The sequence below is a fragment of the Castanea sativa genome, chromosome 11, assembly GCF_040712315.1.
Source record: "Castanea sativa cultivar Marrone di Chiusa Pesio chromosome 11, ASM4071231v1".
NCBI classification, from domain to species: domain Eukaryota; kingdom Viridiplantae; phylum Streptophyta; class Magnoliopsida; order Fagales; family Fagaceae; genus Castanea; species Castanea sativa.
In genome coordinates this window covers 51735523-51748945 of record NC_134023.1, presented here as the reverse complement: position 1 = coordinate 51748945, position 13423 = coordinate 51735523, and the positions used below count along the sequence as shown (strand labels likewise).

Below are 13423 nucleotides of genomic sequence, written 5' to 3'. Positions count from 1 at the left end.
TTATCATCTTAGACCTAAAAAACCAACCATAATTAGATGAGATAAAAAGCATTTTTTTGATGTTAGTGCATCTCTCATTAATTACTTTTGAAATTAAATAATCTTTCATTATGAGGTTATAGAAACCTATATCGCTTTATAGACCTATCGCGGTGGTTTAGAAATGCCGTTATAGCTCGATGTTTTTGTGGTAAGGGAGAGCTCAGTGTATCATTATGAGGTAATAAGAGAGGGGAGCTCCATATTATAATCAAATAGAAAAATATTTGGAATGCCAACAATAAGTATTAATTACAATAATTAATAAGTTGTGTATGTCATTTGTGCATGACATGACAAATAACTGAATATTTTCTTAACTTATTTGTTTAGTAAGTTAGCTTCGTTAAGGCTTACTAATTAATAGAAATTTATTAGGTACTCCGAGAGTATACTTATTTCCTCTCACATATGGGTGACCCTCATAGTAAGTGAGATCTACCTCTATATGAGAGGGAGTGAGTATACTTCCGAAATATAAGGGCCACCCCTATATGAGAGAAAATGAGTATACTTCTGGAGTATCCAATAACAACCCCTAAATTAATTATCAAGGGAATTGTGAATGGGACACCAAGAGTATACTCTTTCCCTTTCACATATGAGTGACTCTCATGGTAGATGGGACTCACCTTTGTGTGAGAGGGATGAAAAATATTTTCGGAATATGAGGGTCACTTTTATGTGAGAGAGAAGAAGTATACTCCCGGAGTATCCAATAACCACTCCTAAATTAATTATCAAGGGAATCGTGTGACATGAAAAGTAATTTCCTATCAAGAGATTTTTAATAATATTGTTTAAGTGTTTTGAAAATACGTGAGTTAAAAAATATAGTGAAAATATGTTTTGTGGTGTTTAAACATTGAATATTGTTGTTTAAACAACAATACCAAATGGGCTAATTGACCAGCACCAAATGAAAGGGTTAGGGTTAAGATTAGCAGTACAATTAATGAAAACATGAGCATGCACATAATTTAAACGTGGTGTAGTATATCTATGGCTAAGAGCGAGAGTGCCGAAGTCAGAAAGATACGTATTCATTGAAAAGACTAGTGAAACAAAGGTTGCCACTCGTGTCCAACGAGAATGGTACTTCTTTTGTTTTAAAACAAAAGAAGTACCTGAAATGAAGAATCTCATGTATTGATATCCACAAGATTAGGAACAAGATTAGGACACAACGTTAAAACAAGCTGGGACCATGAGAAGAATTAAAAGAGCAAAAAAAAATCCAGGAATGTCAGCATCAAAATCGGGAAAGAAGCCCAGATTATTGGTCGGCGTCCTAATCCTAGGAAACTGTATGTCCACATTTCCGCATGCATACGACGTGAACGACCCAAACACTTATCTTCGAATATTCTTGATTCTACTTGCAGTATAGAACATTTTGCAACGTGTAATTCATTCTTGGATCATAAATAAATAATTGTACCAAATACATGTCTATAATTGTTCATGACAAAATAAATTAAGTTTTTGGAATTTAAACTTTGAAAGGAAGTAACTATAGATATGACAAAATAATTAGCAACATGTTGTAATTATATCTAAAAAAAAATTCAATTCTTTGAAGTTTTTAAGTAGATTTGGATTGAACATCCATATCCCAAAAATTTGACTTTTTTCCTCTCAAAGGGAATCTTGATGTGATTAAATTTTTTTTTTTTCCCAATGCGAATCTAGATGTCACATTTGTATTACACTTTTCTTTTTCTAGATGTCACATTTTTATTACACTTTTTTCTCTCTCCTCTCTTGCTCTCTCTTTCTCCAATTTGTTTTTCTTGTTTTGGCCTCTTTCATTCAGTTACTCTATCCCTTACGAATGTTTGATATTAGTATATTACAAAATTAAAAATCAATACAACACCAGTACTCTGAGAGAGAGAGAGAGAGAGAGAGAGAGAGAGAGAGAGAGAGAGAGAGAGAGAGAGAGAGAGAGAGAGAGAGAGAGAGAGAGAGAGAGAGAGAGAGATTGAACATCTGAATTTGTATAGGTTAAAAAGTGAAATCTTTTTTTTTTGAGAAGGAAATATTTTCAGACTTTTATTCAAAGGGCTTTAAATCAGCCAAAATAACAGCATCTAAATCTGGTGGAACAGACTCCATCCAAACTTGTAACGGCAAGGAAAGTCTTGCTCTCTGTGCTAAGGCGTGTGCTAAGGCGTGTGCTACTGCATTGCCTTGCCTATTGACATGAGAGAAAGAATAGCTTTGTAACAAGCTAACATAAGACAAAGTGTCTTTTATAATATGGCCACCAACTGATTTTTCCATACCACTACTACATAAGGATTTTACCACAATCTCCGAATCAGCCTCAAAACAAGATTGTTGAAAACCTGTTTCTGAAACAAAGACTGCTGCTCTTTTTGCTACCAATAGCTCCAAAGTCACAACTGAAGGTGGTTTCTTGATTTTTTCAGACAAAGTGGCCATAACTTGACCTTCAGAATTTTGGATGACTACACCAAGGCCGGCTTCATCGGATTCATCGAACATTGCTCCGTCATAATTTGTCTTGAAGCAATCCTGAGGTGGAGGATACCAATGCTTTTGAGAGGGTTGTCTACTGCCCCTAGAATGATTTTCTTGAGTTCCTTGAGACTTGAAGCTTTGAAGATAATCTTGTGCGAAACCTGCAATTCTGTCCAGCGGCAAAGAAGGTTCCTAGAGGCGGGATTTGTTTTTGTGGTGCCCGATAGACCATGCTGTGATGCTGAACAACGGAAACTTGTGGGGGGTTTTTCTTGGATCAACTACACTAAATCATAGAAAGAACCCGAGGCAGCTATGTTTTTGTCTACCCAGCCAAAATTCGTTGCCCAAACCGTTTGCACCTTCTCACAGCCCCACAAAGTGTGGAGAATAGATTTAGTATCCCTTGAACAGAGATGGCAGATGGGATCGATAGGAATGGCTCTTTTCATCACATTTTCTTTTGAGGGCAAAGAATTTGTACATGACTTCCATAAGAAATGCTTAATTTTTCCCGGTACATTCAGTTTCCAAATGTTCTTCCAAAAAGATTTTTGTGCAGCAGAGACTGTTGGTTTGATAGTGTCGGGGGCAGCAAATTCCATGAGACTTTTGTACCCTGATTTCACGGAGTAAATACTTGAATTTTCCTTTGGCCAAATGAGGATGTCAGGTTGAGGAACTATACACAGAGGCAGAGATTTTATTAGTGTAGTTTTAGGCGGATAGAAACATAGATCAATGAGGTGAGTATTCCACCAACCTGTTTGGGTATCAATGAGTATATCCATCGTGGAGTCAAGTGCTAATAAATTTTGATGGGACCCCACTTTGCCTTCTGGTGAATTCAATAACCAAAAGTCATGAAAGATCCTTATAGACTTACCATCTCCAACCCTCCAACGAGCTTCCTTCTCAATAAGTTTTCTAGCAAACAAAATACTTTTCCAGGCAAAGGAACCAGATGATGACTTTGCTTCAAAGATCGAACTGTGGGGGAAATATTTAGCTTTGAAAACTTTCTAAAATAGGGAATTTGTATCATGGATTAATCTCCACACTTGCTTGGCCAACATTGCTTCATTGAACCTACATAAGTCTTTAAAGCCTAAACCTCCCTCCGGCTTTGGTTGACACAAAACTTCCCATTTCTTCCAGTGAATCTTTCGTCTATCTCCCCTTTGACCCCACCAAAATTTCTGGATGAGCATCTCAATGTCTTGACATAGGTCGATAGGCAATCTGAAACAACTCATAGCAAAAGTAGGGATGACTTGTACCACCGCCTTCAAAAGAACTTCCTTCCCAGCTTGAGACAATAATTTTTCCTTCCAACCCTGCAATTTACTCCAAATCCTATCCTTTATAAAATTTAGACTTGCCTTTTTCCTTCTACCAACCACTGCAGGTAACCCGAGGTATTTTTCATATTCTTTGATCTTCGGAACTCCAAGCAAAATTTTTAATAGATCTTTTAAGGGTTTGGACACGCCCTTGCTGAAGAAAAGATTGGTCTTCTCTGAATTTATCATTTGTCCCGAAGCCTTTTCATACCTTCCCAAAATTTCTTAAATAGTATCGACATCCTCAATCTGAGCTCGGCAAAAAATTAGACTATCATCTACAAAAAACAAATGAGATATTTTTGGGCCATTACGACAAAGAGAGACACCTTCCACCTTCCCTACATCCATTGCATTTTTGATTAGTCCATTTAGGCCTTCTGAGCAAAGGAGAAAAAGGTAGGGGGAGAGGGAGTCTCCTTGACGAATACCACTTGTTGGAATAATATGACCTCTGGCTTCCCCATTTACCAAGACAGAATATGTAACAGATTTAACACACTCCAAAATCCATCTAATCCATTTACTGTGAAACCCCATTTTTTCCATAATCTTTTGCAAAAGAATCCACTCCAATCTATCATAAGCCTTACTCATATCTAATTTTAGCGCCATGTGACCCACTTTTCCATACTTCTTAGTCTTCATGTGGTGGAGAGTCTCAAAAGCAACCAAGATATTATCCGAGATTGCTTTGTCAGATTGAAAAGCACTTTGTGTTTCAGAAATGATCTGAGACAAAATTCTTTTTAATCTATTTGCCAACACTTTTGAGATAAGCTTATATAAGATATTACATAGTGCAATAGGCTGAAATTCAGTAATAGATTCAGGACTCTTTACCTTAGGAATAAGAGCGATTGCTTGCTCACTCCCAAGTGCAGGAGATCGTAGCAATATAATTCTTGGAGTACCGAGGTCGAACCACAAGGAGCAGAGTAAATTCAAAGACAATATAATTAAATAAAAATTTGGGTGAAGAAGAAAAATAATTTTGCTTGGTGATTGTTAACAAGAATAATAATAAAAACTTACTTATTTAAATAAATAATGTAAATACTAGGGCATCGGGGTGTTTCCCTATATCGATATGAGATTCTTTGTGATCTAAGAAAATATCTATTTCATAATTGATTGTTCTTATGCAATTAAAAACTTATGATTCGGTTGAACTGAGACAATTCAAAAACGCATGATAACCTCGATTAATAATGCGGTTAGAAAAGTTTTTCAGAAAAACCCATTCACTTTAAAATCTGATTTCTATTTGAAACTATTAGAAATTCATCTAAACAATAAGAAAAAAATGATTGAACTTATTGAAAGCACGGAAGAACTAATACATCAAAAGAAATCTAATTGAACAATTAAATATGTTGTTGATAAAATCTTAGAAAGAATCACATTGAATATTCATACCGTATAGAAGAAACATAACCCCTAGCCCTGGCAAGAGTTTAGGCTGCCATTAGAGAAAGGAAAATACAAGGTTTTCTTTGCCCAAAATTCGTTCTCCCCAGCCTCCCTTCCAAACCCTAATATAAAAGTGTCCAAAGAACATAAAATATTTCTATTTTAATTTCTGTCCAGGTTTACAGTGGTAATTGGTGAGTTAATTTTGGCCTTCAAAACTTGTGAATTTCGAAAAACTCAAAATTGTAAAGTTGTAGATAATTAAATCACGGTTCCAACCCATCCAGCTTTGTTTCAATTGGATTTTTGATGAGTGAGATACGTCCAAAATACTGATCAGTACTCAAATCAGATTTTTCCTTTTCAGATTCTGTCTTTTTGGTTTCTTTCCTTATTTGAAGCTTCCAATCAGAGTAGACGATCCAAGCACTCCAGCTGCACCTCCTTAGACATTTAAGCATGGTCCTTTAGCTCCACTTAATTCTAGTTTGGCCTCCATTCTCTCACAAATTCCTGTAAACTCATCTTTCTCACATGATTTCCTGAAAATAGAAAATTACACACAATGAATGACATCTTATTCAAGAAATTATGTAAAGATAAATAATAGGGACTAATGCAAATCATGGCTTAATTATACAAATTAAGCATAATAATAAGGAGATAATGCCTACATAAATATATAATAAGTATACATTTTAAGGCGTTATCAGCGATGAATGTATGATTCAGACCTGAAGAGATATGGTTAGAGTTAAGGCAAGAGAGGACTGCCTTGACCACGTCATCACCGATACTTGACCAATAATGCTAGAAAAAGATTGGAGGCATCCCATCTGGACCAGAAGCCTTTAAAGGAGCCATTTGTTGCAAAGCTAACTCCACTTCAGTCTTGGAAAATTCAGAAATCAATTCTGAGTTTATCTCCTCACTGACCACCCCCTGAGTGTGCTGCACTACAACTTCAATATTGTCAGGTGTTGAAGAAGAAAACAGATTTTTGTAGTACCCCACGGCCAAAGCTGCAATCTTATCCTCACCCGAGACCATCACTCCATTTGGACCTTTAAGCTCTGTGATAGTATTTCACCTAAATTTTTGGGAAGCCCTGTTGTGGAAATAACCTGTATTTTTGTCCCCCGAGACCATCCAATGGTCATGAGCTCTTTGTTGCCACAATTTCTTTTCCATTCTGAGGAGATCGTTAACTTCAAATTTCAATTGTAGGAAAAATTCCATACTGCCTCCCCTCACTGCTGCTGTTTCAGCCAATTCTAAGGACTTTTTCTTTTCCAACAAAGATTTGGAAATATTACAGACAGAATCTCTACTCCATCTACGTAGATGGTTTTGACAATTCTCAATTTTTTTCATCACTTCTATCATGGGCGGACCCCAAGAGACCTTTCTCCATGCTGCTGTAACAGTATTGTGGAAACCCTCATTCTCAAGCCAAATTTGCTCAAATCTCCAGTGCTTTTGTTTCTTAGCTGTAATTCCATTAGAGAGACTAAAAATAGGACTATGATCCGAAGAAACACAAGAAAGAGTCCGGACCTTTATTGCTGGAAAAAGAGAAAACCACTCTGCTGTGCACACCGCCTTATCCAATCTTTCCCAAACAGACCCTCCATTTTGATAATGCTTAAACCATATGAATTTTTTCCCAGTTAAGTTTAGGTCAAACAAACCACATTCATCCAAGGCTTCATGAAAAATCTGCATTTGCCCATAGGGTCGTAAATGCCCACCCAATTTTTCATAAGGCTTGAGAAGTTCTTTGAAATCACCTGCACATAACCAAGGTAACGAGGACTGCCCATTTAAGTCCCTCAATAAATTCCAAGATTAAATTCGAAGCTGAGTTTCAGGTGCTCCATAGAATCCCGTAAACATCCATGCATTTTCTTTACCACCATTGATTATAACATCAATATGATTTAAGGATGCTGATTTGACTTTCAAGTCGAAGTCCCTCTTCCAAAATAGAGCCAAGCCACCTCCATGAGTAATTTTTGGCACTCCATGGTAGTGACCAAACTTTAAAGCATCGCGAATAAATAATAGCCTTGCTTCATCCAGCCATGTTTCGGCTAAAAACACCACTGTAGGATCTTGTACCCAAACTATATTCCCGAGCTCATGAACTGTCTGTCGGTTCCCAAGCCCCCAACAGTTCCAACATAAGAGATTCATAATTCTCGGCAAGGCTGGAAGCCAGCCGCTGCCTTTTTCGTAACACCTTTGGACTCCAACTTCTTTTTCTTTTGCGGCCCACGATGATCAGATTCGGGATGACACAAACGTTTGGTACCTGAGAGTATCTCCGTTTCTTTTATTTTACCTGTACCAGCCCGGTGAACACGTGACCATTTTGCTGAGGTGGGTTGTATAGCTTGGGGAGAAGCCTCATTTGTATTTGTGATGTCTGTTGAAAGTGATGGGGAGTCACATATTAAAACCGGGTTAGTTGAAGAATAGGAGGGAATACACTCCTTGGGCTCCACAAAAGGTAAAGAATCCGAATTTGTATCTATTCCTTCCATATAGTCAAACTTAATCAACTCTTGGTCAATCTCCTTTAATTTCTGAGTAAAGATATTTTCTCTGAATATTTGACCCCCCAAAACCTGGAGGAGCATCAGTTTCACTAAAATCCGATGTGAAGGAGGTATTAGGAGGCGTAAAATTTGGTGTTACCTTTAGTGGAGTAACCCTCAAAATTGCCTCATGCACATGTGATTGTGCAAAGCACTTTGCACTAGTCAATATCTCTGCATGCCTATCCACTGAGTCTATGATAAGCTCAACCCTCCTATCTGTCATTTTTTCCTTGATTTCCTCAAGTTTTCCATCTCGGTTGGCCCTTAAAAACACGCCATGTGCTTGCGTAAAGCACTTTGCATTCCCATCCAAAATTTCTGCATTCCTATCCACTGATTCTGAGGTAAACGTAGCCCTCCCAGCTGTCATGTTTTTCTTAATTTCCTCATTTTCTGCATCTCGACTGCCCTGAAAACATGCCTCTACTTTCCTTAATTTCCTCATATTCTCCATCTCGGTTGTCTCCTGAAAACACGCCACTTACCGCATCAAATCTTCCCATCTCCATATCAGTCTCCTTTAGCCCATCCTTGAATCTCTCCCCTGAAACTCGGTCACCCGACTTCACCAACTCTGCAGCCCTATCCTCTATTTCAGGCTCAACTGATACCACATTAAATTCCTCCTGAAAGTTTGCAATTTTTGCGGATTGCGCATACGCCATCGTGGATATGTGATCACCGCTCAACACTACCGGCGGATTCACCCCATGATCACCGCTCAGCACTACCGGCGGATTCACCCCATGCCCCTCGGCAGCCTGTTTTTGTTGGGATTTTTCTTTCAGCGTAAAAACCCGGTACCTTAAACACTGTGTGTCTTCCCTTCACGAAAGGAGCTGCATGTATCCACACCCCATACTCTTGATTCTCCTTCGTGAGATTTCCTTCACTCTCAATCCAGAGGTCACAATCTCGATCCACATGGTTTAGGCAACCACACCAGTCGCAAATATTGGGTAATCTTTCATATTTGAAAGACACCCAACTTTGTTCACTGTGGGACAGAGAAATTCGCCTTTCCCTACACAGTGGTTTATTAATATCAATGGTGACCTTCATCCTCAAAAAATTTCCCCCATCCATCTCTCCCTCATTGATCTCTTGACAAACTGTTCCAACTACTGCACAGAGTTTTTTAGCCACCACTTTATTCATAAACCTTATTGGGATATCGTGAATCTGTACCCATATTGAAAGTTTATCAAACTCTAAACCCCTGAGAAAAACTTCCTTGTCATACCATTGTAATACAACAAGGTGTTTATCAAAGCTCCAAGGGGCATTGCTCATTATCCTCTCCACCTCCTCCTTCTTTTCAAAAGTAAACAGTAGGACAGGATCATTAAGTCTTCGAACCTCAAATCCCTTCACAGACCTCCAAAGGGGGCTAAAAGTTTTTGACACCGCCTCTACATTTAGTGCCCTCTTTGTCAGAAACTTCGCTACCATGGTATAGTTCTTGGATGATAACTCATCGGCCAAACCCAATTCTTCACCCTCCCTAGCATTCAGTGACATGCTTTGCCAATGTTTTGTAAGATTTTCCATTTTGTCTACTTTTCTCACCTCTCGTGTCTCCTAAGCCCAAAAAAAAAAAGAAGAAGAAGAAAAACCTATCGTCCAAACCTCTCCAAGCAAAATTTGCTTGAGTTACAAACGTCTAAAAACTCTCCAAGCAAAAAGTACTTGAGTTACAAAGGATCCCCCTACCAGGAACGGCAGCTTCTACAGCCCAAGTGAAATCTAGAAGTTCAACTTCCGTATTAATTTTAGGAGGAAAAAATTAAAAATTTAGAATCTGAATGTTCAACAGTCATATGTATGCTTTTGGAAAATTTTTAATAATTGGAATCTAGATCTTCACATCCATAATTTGTTTCAAACTCCAAAAGTTTAACTTAGTGTTCCATTAACAATAATTTATTAATTGCCTCCATAATTTAGGAACCCAAATTTGATTTAAAATTCATTTCACCTTATGTTTTCTATCTTTCCAAATTATAGCCTCAAATTTGTTGACAGTGGGAGAGAGAGGTAAATGTAGTTCGAACTACAAATATAAGGTACTACAAACAATATTATTAGAGCATTGAAATTCGGGGTTATTAAAAAACATCTATTTTACAATTTTAAAACTTACTTTATCTATTTTACCATCTTATTTTACAACTTACTCAACATCTCAGTTTTTATTATTACATACAACTTATTAAGATAACATGAACTATATACACCATCAGATAGATATATAAATATAAAAAAAAAAAAAATATATATATATATATATATATATATATACAACCCATGAGAGTTAGAGAGATGCTAAAGTATGAGAGAAAGAGAATAAAATACCTATGTTTATGTTTACAACCTATGACTAATACGGTTGTATATATACAACCTTACTATTCATAGATGCGAAAAAATTTTAGATACCCATATCCAGGTCACACTATATTTTAGTGTTTTGGTTGATAAAATAACAACTGAAAGGTTTTTACACCCAATGCTAATGCTCTTACAACTAAATTATCATTTGAAAATAATTTCAGCCAGGTACAATGATGGGGTTGGGTTTGTGTCCTAAACTTAGTTAACCTTCTCAACTATCTATAATGATGAACCGACTTTCTTTTCTTTTGGCGAAAGGAAATTTATATTAGGGAAAAAAAATTAAATAATACAAAGTCTAGAGCACATAAGGTACAAAATAGAAGGAAGATATGAATACAAAAAATACAAGGAAAAAAAAAACACTAGAAGAAAATATCCTTCATTCATCAAAAAGTCCGTGCAATAATTTCTTCGCGATGAATATAATGCATATTATGGTCCTTAAAAAGGTTAGAGGAGGGACCTGCAATAAGATTTTATAGTATTGAGAATTTGAGAGGTTGAGAAGAGTCGGCCATTGACTTATTTGCGTCTGTACCATATGTGGCAAAGGGTTAACCCTTGAAATAAGTCGGTGCAGCGCCTATCCTACTTTAACTACTTTTGTCAATGACCTTGCTGGGTGCAATTTCTTGGAGCAGTCTCCAAAGTCCATCAGTCATGGCGGTGGCTACAGCTACAGCTACTTTCTTTCTAAGACATAGGAGAGAGAGAGAACATACATGGGGGCAGCTGTACTCTTTGGTCTCTAGGAGTACAACTTTGTAATCATTGGATTATAGTACAGACCGTGTTGGAGAAATTAGACATTTTTCTTGTAGAGGCGACATTGGAGGCTGTAAAAGCAAAGACACGGTCTAAACTCTCTAACCATTGCACCGACTCGATTCTTGTACACAACCCTACTAACCCATTTTCTCTATTTTCATGAATTGGTCTTGAATTAGATTGTTTTGCATGCTGCACTGTCAATGCCCACAACACGGATATATAAAGTCAACATATGCTTGTGAGAGACACACTTCATACGCGTAAGATAATTTTCTCATTGCAATATAATTTAGAATGAGTAGTTCCCAACTAACACTAACTTAAAGCAGTCAAATTTGCTCATTTTCAAGTACTCGAACCTATAGAAATGTAATAGAAGCTGTTGGGTGGTTATAGATTCACACCGGTTAATTAATTCAAGAACTCAAGTTAATTAATTAAGTCAAATTACATGCAAATCGTGGAGGCACAAACAAAGCACCAAATAAACTAATATGCAGCGGAAATTAAACAACACGATAATTTGTAGACGAATGGAGAAAACCTCTCGCAAGGAAAAAACCTCATGGGGCAAATTTCAAGTTACCACTCCCAAGAATCAACTAATCAATAATCAAGCGATTACAAGTATGAGAAATCTTACCACTATCCTGGTCTATCCCAAAATACCAACCTACAGTTCAACCTTCATTCCAATACCCAATTGGACTTGATATTGTAGTAGACTTCTTTGCTTTGCACAAATCTCCAATCTGTGACTAACTCCTTTGCACGGATTCCAGTACATGACTAATTCCATCAACTTGATTAATTGTTGTTGGCTGCAAAGTTTTTTACTTCAAAGACATTGATGATCAGAAAGTACTTGGTTACAAAATCCTAAGGCGCACAAACGCAGTAGCTTTTCACAGAGTATATGAGTTCTGAGTCTTTGTTTCCGTACTTGATAATCTTTAAAATAAGCATTTTATATGACTAAGGTTGTAGAGAGAGAAACCCTAATCATTTAAGTCATCATGGGCCGAAATTCAAATTTGAGAATTCTAAATGCAGAAGTCTCAATAGATCGAGCTTGTGTCCAGCTATCTCATTAAACCTTGATAGATGCTAGTGTCGAGCTTTAATGAAATAGTTTTCTGCACTTATTTCTTAGATTTATCTTCATGTCTTTAATGGTACCACTTGTAAAGTAAACTTCACACATTTGTTGATATATTAAACTCAACTTAGATCTACCCAATTACAAGTAAAGTGCATTTTGTCAAAGAATAAGCCAATACATTAAAAATATAACCATAAAAATCTCATATTTTGGCAATCCATGACAAAACCACAAGCTTAATTATGAGAGAAATATAAAACAACAATCTCCCTAATTATTACACAGAAATTACATAAGTATAATTAATACTATGAGCTCTTGAAAAACTTTGTAAGAAAAGAGATCACAGTATGAAAGACTTGCAACTTGTCTTAGCTGAAACACTAAACAAGATATATCAAGGCATTGAGTGTAAAATATAGACAAGTTATATAAACAAAGAAACATGTGTAAAAAGAAAGAAAAGAAACAACACATGTGAGTTAAAGAGTGAAAAACACATATCATCATCATATATAGAAAAGAAGTACACTGTATGTGAATGGTCACAAAACCAAGGTACATGTAATGAGAACTATACATCAAAACCTCACTACATATCTTAAAACATTCTCCCATTATCACTAGTCTAGCTTTTCCCCTAACAACAAGACTACTCTCTCATAACCAAAACTACCTCCCATTTTTGTCACGAGTGACAAATGGTGAATCACTATGAAGGTGTCATCTTATAATCATACTCAGAGCTAGAAGCATCATCACCATCATCATCTCCACTAGCAGACGACTCCTCAGAAGGACCACGCTCTGGAGAAGGGACGAAGCCACCAAGGCGAGACTGTTGGTGAGCGATCCAGCCAACCCTGGTGTTCATTTGACGCATCTCAAGATGACTACCCAAATCATCTTGCATGAGCTAAAGCTGACCCAAGATGTCAGCAAGAGATGCCTCAACTCCAAAAGAAGAAGGTGAAGTAGACGAAGAAGAAGGTTGAGAGGCATAGGCAATATCCTTAGCAGCTTGAAACTTAGCCTCTTCTTGTTGAGTAGGAGTCGACTATTGACGAGGCCGCTTGGCCTTGGCCACAAGCTGTGCATCGCTTCTAACCAAAGATTCCTTGCTAATAGCACCCATAATCCGAAAGAGAGGTGAAGAAGGAATAAGAATGTGTGCATGTGTGAGAATGCGTGTGATAACTAAAGGAAAAATTAGCTTATCACGTGTAGCAGTGTCTTGATAGATCATAGATACTATCATATGTGAAGGA

At 37.1% G+C, this 13423-nt stretch overlaps 3 protein-coding genes across 3 annotated transcripts; all 3 read right to left on the bottom strand.

Annotated features, from left to right (window-relative positions):
- Positions 1-2094: 2094 nt before the first annotated feature.
- Positions 2095-2550, bottom strand: LOC142616693 (uncharacterized). The gene has a single exon (XM_075789492.1). The coding sequence runs from the start codon at positions 2548-2550 to the stop codon at positions 2095-2097; it is 456 nt and encodes a 151-aa protein (XP_075645607.1).
- A 3542-nt stretch (positions 2551-6092) lies between these two features.
- Positions 6093-7828, bottom strand: LOC142616692 (uncharacterized). The gene is made up of 3 exons (XM_075789491.1): positions 7627-7828; positions 6407-7072; positions 6093-6355 (listed from the first exon to the last, which is right to left on the bottom strand). Exons 1-3 carry the CDS (start codon positions 7826-7828, stop codon positions 6093-6095), a joined length of 1131 nt encoding a protein of 376 aa, XP_075645606.1.
- A 771-nt stretch (positions 7829-8599) lies between these two features.
- On the bottom strand, positions 8600-9436 carry LOC142616691 (uncharacterized). Its single transcript, XM_075789489.1, has one exon. It carries the CDS (start codon positions 9434-9436, stop codon positions 8600-8602), a length of 837 nt encoding a protein of 278 aa, XP_075645604.1.
- Positions 9437-13423: the final 3987 nt, after the last annotated feature.